Source organism: Chiloscyllium plagiosum, chromosome 16, assembly GCF_004010195.1.
Source record: "Chiloscyllium plagiosum isolate BGI_BamShark_2017 chromosome 16, ASM401019v2, whole genome shotgun sequence".
Taxonomy (NCBI): Eukaryota; Metazoa; Chordata; class Chondrichthyes; order Orectolobiformes; family Hemiscylliidae; genus Chiloscyllium; species Chiloscyllium plagiosum.
In genome coordinates this window covers 44,148,793-44,154,826 of record NC_057725.1, presented here as the reverse complement: position 1 = coordinate 44,154,826, position 6,034 = coordinate 44,148,793, and the positions used below count along the sequence as shown (strand labels likewise).

The window sequence follows — 6,034 nt, the reverse complement described above, 5'->3', positions numbered from 1 at the left end:
GGGTGGCCAGTGATAAACACTGCCCTTCACATCAGAGGGCAGTGCTGTGTGATCAAAACAGTGAAGGGGTGGGTAGGGACTAAATCAAAATAGAGTTGGAGGGAGAAATGATGCACTCCACTCCCTGCGGCGCCCACCTCTCCCTGAACAACTCCAGGGTGTTGGTCGACACCGCGTGCTCCTTCTCCAAGGACACCCGGGCTCTAACGTACTTACTGGCTGATATGTGGAATCTGATTGAAAGAGATAGTGCTATGAAGACAACACCAGTTTAAGATGATGGACTGTTAATTGCCAGGCTTGTTTAAATTTTAAATAAGGCATGTTGATTCTGATTGGTCTGATTGCTCTGAGGAATGAAGCAACAATGACTGGCACCTGTTTTGTTGAGTTGTCCATGTCCAGGTGTGTAAGTTATTTGTCAGAAAAGAAAATCAGGGCCCTGTGTATAATTTTCTTATCGATGAAGAGAGGATTCTAACTTTTACAAATTGCAACATAATGTAGATAATGGTTATGACCTAAACAGAATATGGATTAACTGTAGTTCCAATAGTTTAGTAGAGTTAGTTTGAATATCTGTATAAATGTGCATTTTAATTTCTTACAGATAATTGTAGGTGTGATTCTTCTCTACTACCTCCTTGGTATTAGTGCCTTAATTGGAGCGACAGTAATTGCAGTGCTGGCCCCAGTCCAGTACTTTGTAGCAACGAAATTCTCTCAAGCCCAGCGAAGCACATTGGTGAGTAGCACTTTAACAAATGCTGATTTGTGAATGAGAATAATTTCTGTTCTTCTGTTCTGCTCGCACCTCCATATGGTATAATTACCAAACAAACAGGCAACCAAATGACTTGATCATAAAAGTTATATCTTTGCTATTTTATCAACCACTAACGTGTAGGGAGGGTAGCGCACAGAAAAATAGTAGAGGTTAGTCCAACAAACAATTCATTCTGAAATGAGTATTTTCAAATTGCCACTTCCCTTTTAAGAATACAAACAAGAATGGAGCTTTGTGTGTATGCCAAACTGGGCTGTTTTACAGAACCCAAGTATTAAGATTAGTACTTATATTTCTGAGGGATAATATGGAATATAATGATGTCAAGAGCTGTCAAATTTTTAAACCTTTGAAACTGCAAGTTTAATGTCTTAAGTCCGTAAGACATAGGAGCAGAAATTAGGATATTCAGTTCACTGAGTCTGCTCTGCCATTCAATCATGAATAAATCTCCTGAATGTTTGGAATATTACTCAAGTCTTCCACCATGAAGACTGACACAAAGTAATTATTCAGTTCCTCAGCCATTTCCTTGTTCCCCATTACTATCTCTCCAGTGTCATTTTCCAGCAGTCCAATGTCTACTTTTGGCCTCTTTTGCCCTTTATATATCTAAAGAAACTTTTACAGTCTTCCTTTATATTACTGGCTTTATATTACTGGCATAAGAAATATAGAAATAAAGAGTCTTTATTTAATAGTGAGAACTAGGTAAAAGCCTGGAAAGTGACAACATGTAAAGGAACCTGAGTATTTTTGTTCATAACTCATGGAAAGCTAACATGCAGGTTCAGCAAGCAATTAGGAAAATAAATGGTATGTTGTCCTTCATTACAAGGCCATTTGAGTACAGGTATAAAAATCTCTTGCTGCTATCTTATAGTGCCTTGGGGAGACCACATCCGGAGTATTGTGTACAGGTTTGGTCTCCTCACCTAGGGAATGACATACCTACCAAGATTGATCCCTGGGATATCAGGATTTTCCTGTGCTGAGAGATTGAGCAGACTATGCTTATACTCTCTAGAGTTTAAGAGATTAAGAGGTGATCTTACATGGTTCAACTCGGTTTACATTATATATTAATGACTTGGAAGAAGGAAGTGAATATATAAGTTTCTCAACCCCATTCTCCCACTTTCTCCACATAACCCTAGATCCCCTGAAAAATGAATAACCTACCGATCTCCATCTTAAATATACTCAATGACCTGGCCTCCGCAGCCTTCTGTGACAGTGAATTCCATAGATTCATCATTCTCTGGCTGAAGAAGTTTCTTCTTATCTCCGTTCTAAAAGGTCTGCCCTTTACTGTAAACCTGTGCCCTTGGGTTCTAGCCTCTTCTACAGTGGAAACATCTTCCCAATATCCATTCTATCCAGGCCATTCAATATTCTGTAAGATTCAATTATCCTCATCCGTCTAAACTCCATTGAGTATAGACCCAGGGTCCTCATATGTTAAGCTTTTCATTCCTGGGACCATTCTTGTGAATCTCCTCTGAACATGCTCCAGTGCCAGTACATCCTTCCTGAGATATGGGGCCCAAAACTGCACACAATACTCCAAATGTAGTCTGACCAGAGCCTCCTAGAGTGTCAGAAATACTTTTATATTCAAATCCTCAAAAAATATATACCAACATTGCATTTGCCTTCTGAACTACTGACTCAATCTGCAAGTTTACCTTGAGAGAATCCTGGACTAGAACTCCCAAGTCTCTTTGCACTTCAGACTTCTGAATTTTCTCCCCATTTAGGAAATAGTCCAAGCACTATTCTTTCTGCCAAAGTGCATGACCTCACACTTTCCCACATTGTACTCCAACTGCCACTTCTTTGCCCACTGTCTAAACCTGTCCAAATCTGTCTGCAGACTCCCCGCCTCAACAATGCTACCTATCCCTTTACCTATCTTTGTATCATCTGCAAACTTAGCCAGAATGCCCTCCATTCCTTCATCTAGCTCATTAATGTATAAAGTGAAACATTGTTGTTCTAACACTGAGCCTTGTAGAACACCACTTGTCACCAGCTGCCATCCTGAGAAAGATCCTTTTATCCTCACTGTCCGCTTTCTGCCAGACAGCTAATCTTCTATCCATGCTAGCACCTTGTGTCTAAAGCCATGGGCCCTTATCTTACTCAGCAGTGTCCTATATGGCACCTTGTCAAAGGTTTTCTTGAAGTCCAGGTAAACAACAACATCAATTGGCTCTCCTTGGTCTAACCTGCTCATTACTTCTTCGAAGAATTCTAGCAGATTTGTCAGGCATGACCTCCTCTTGATGAAACCATGCTGACTTTGCCCTATTTTACCGTACACTTCCAAGTATTCAGAAGTCTCATCCTTCACAATGAATTCCAGGATTTTACCCACGACCAAGGTTAGGCTAATTGGTCTGTAATTTTCCATCTTTTGCATTATTCCCTTTTTATTCCCTTTTTAAACAGGGATATCATGTTAGCAATTTTCCAGTCCTCTGGGACACTCCCTGACTCTAGCGATTTCTGAAAGATCACCACTAATGCCTCTACTATCTGTTCAGATATCTCCCTTAGAACTCTGGCTTGTAGTCCAGCTAGTCCAGCTGATGTATCCACATTCAAGCCATTCAGTTTTTCTAGCACCTTCTCCTTGGTGATGGCCACCATACTCAGCTCTGCCCTCTCACTCTCTTGAATGTTTGGGATATTACTCATGTCTTCCACCATGAAGACTGACACAAAGTAATTACTCAGTTCCTCAGCCATTTCCTTGTTCCCCACTACTATCTCTCCAGTGTCATTTTCCAGTTGTCCAATGTCCACTTTTGGCCTCTTTTGCCCTTTATATAGTCTAAAGAAACTCTTTCAGTCTTCCTTTATATTACTGGCTTTATAGTACTGACATAGGAAATATAGAAATGAAGAGTCTTTATTTAATAGTGAGAGTCTGAAAAGTGACAACATGTAAAGGAACCTGGGTATCCTTGTTCATAAATCATGGAAAGCTAACATGCAGGTTCAGCAAGCAATTAGGAAAGTAAATGGTATGTTTTCCTTCATTACAAGGCCATTTGAGTGCAGATATGAAAATGTCTTGCTGATATCTTATAGTGCATTGGGGAGACAATATCCAGAGTATTGTATACAGTTTTGGTTTCCCTACCTAGGGTATGATATATCAAGCAGGTTCACCAGATTGATCCCTGGGAGAGGTGAGAGTTTGAGCAGACTATGCCTATACTCTCTAGAATTTAAGAAATTAAGAGATGATTTTACATGGTTCAATTGGGTTTACAATATATATTAATGACTTGGAAGAAAGAAGCAAGATTTGCAGATGATACAAAAATAGATGGAAAACAGATTAGAAACAAACAATTTACAGAGAGATATTGGTAGTTAAATAAGTGGGGGGAAAGCTGTCAAATGGAGTATAATTTGAGAAAATATGAAGAACAAAAGAACAGTATTATTTTAATGGAGAAAAACTGCAGAAAGCAGGAACCTAAGACTACTTATATACAAGACACAAAAGGTTAGCAGACAGGTGCAGGAGTTAATCAGGAAGGCAATGGAATGTTGGCCCTTATTTCAAGAAGATTGAAGTGTAATAGTAGGGAAGTCTTACTGCAACTGTACAAGTTGCTGGTGAGCAGTTTTGGTCTCCTTATTTAAGGAAGGGATATAATTTCATTGGAGACAGTTCAGAGAAGATTCACAAAGATCATTCCTAATATGGAGAGACTGTCTTAATGGTAGGGCACACATCATGGATGAATAGCCCACTCCGGTACCTATCTCTTGTTTTCTATGTTCTTATGTAGGTTTACTCCGTAAAACAATATAATTTGATTTTATGCATGTTTTCAAGTTTGAACAGGTTGGGAGTGTACTTGCGAGAGTTTAGAAGAATAAAAGGTGGTCACATTGAAACATTTAGGTTTCTTAAAGGGCCTGACAGGGGAAATGTTAGAGGATGTTTCCCCTCATTGGAGAGTCTAGGACCAGTGGGCACAGTCTCGATATGAAAAGTGACCAATTTAAGACGGAGATGAGGAAGAATCTCTCTTCCCTCAGAAGGTTGAGCATCTTTGGAACTCCTTGCCACAGAGAGCTGAGAGGGCAGAGTCCTTCACTATATTTAAGAGTGAGAGAGATAGATAGATAGATAGATGGATCCCTGATCAGGAGGGGAATCAAGGCTTATGGATAAAGACCAGAAAAGTGGATGTGAGGAATATTAGATCTGCCACAATCCTATTGAATGGCAGAGCAGGCTCAAGGGCTGAATGGCCTACTCTGTTCCTATTTCTTATGGTCTTATGGGTAGACATAGGTAGAATGTCTCCTGGCCTAATGGAAAAGGTGGGGTGGGGACAAGGGACACAAGCTCAGAATAAGAGGTCGGCCATTTAGGGCTGAGAAGAGAAGGAATTTCTTCACTCAGAGGCTAGTGAATATGTGGAATTCTTTACTCAAGAGGGCTGTGGAAACTCAAGTAGGGATTGCTAGCTTTCTCGATACAAAAAATATCATGGGATAGCCAGGAAAATCGCATTGAGGTAGAAGATCAGTTGAATGGTGGGGCACACATGATGGACAAATAGCCCACTCCTACTCCTATCTCTTCTTTTTGTATGTTCCTTTGTAGGTTTTCTCAGCAAAACTTTTTAATTTGATTTTATGCATGTTTCAATAAGATTGGACCAACATGAAGGGGGTGTAATACTGTCACAATGTGCTATACAGCACCAGTGCATCACAATTACTTCCAATGTGCTATGCCACAGAATGTTGGCATGCAGGTTAACTTCAATATCCCTCTGTTATGGACTAGGCCAGACCACTCAAAACATTCTTGAGCAGACAGCCCAGATAGTAACTTTGCAATTTGTTTCAGTAAGTGTAGAGTGAAGATTGCCTGCAGTATGTTAGCTAGGTTGACTGCCAGGTTTTAAAACAGACAAAAAATTATTCACAAAATTACAGAATGAACGACAAAGAACAGAACATACAATACCCACAGAACTCAGACAATTCCAAACTAGATTTAGTTATGCTGTTCTGAATATACACAGTAATCCCAATAAACAAACCCCTTAAACACAGCAAAAAAATGAAACAGAGGCTTACAGGTTGAAGTTAGAAGGGCAAAAGGAGAGAGAGTCTAGCAGCTTGTTTCCACTCAGCCCACTGCTGAACTGAATCAACCAAGACTTCAGCTCTTCAGACTGATCACTCCCCTTTCATTATACAGGT

At 40.0% G+C, this 6,034-nt stretch overlaps 1 protein-coding gene across 8 annotated transcripts in view; it reads left to right on the top strand.

Moving 5' to 3' along the window:
* Positions 1-6,034, top strand: part of abcc8 (ATP-binding cassette, sub-family C (CFTR/MRP), member 8) — a 234,343-nt gene that overhangs the window by 107,271 nt on the left and 121,038 nt on the right. For all 8 annotated transcript variants that reach the window (XM_043705957.1, XM_043705956.1, XM_043705955.1 and 5 more), the window contains exon 10: positions 611-745. In XM_043705957.1, coding sequence (XP_043561892.1) covers positions 611-745 — 135 coding nt within the window. The remainder of the gene's footprint in view (positions 1-610; positions 746-6,034) is intronic.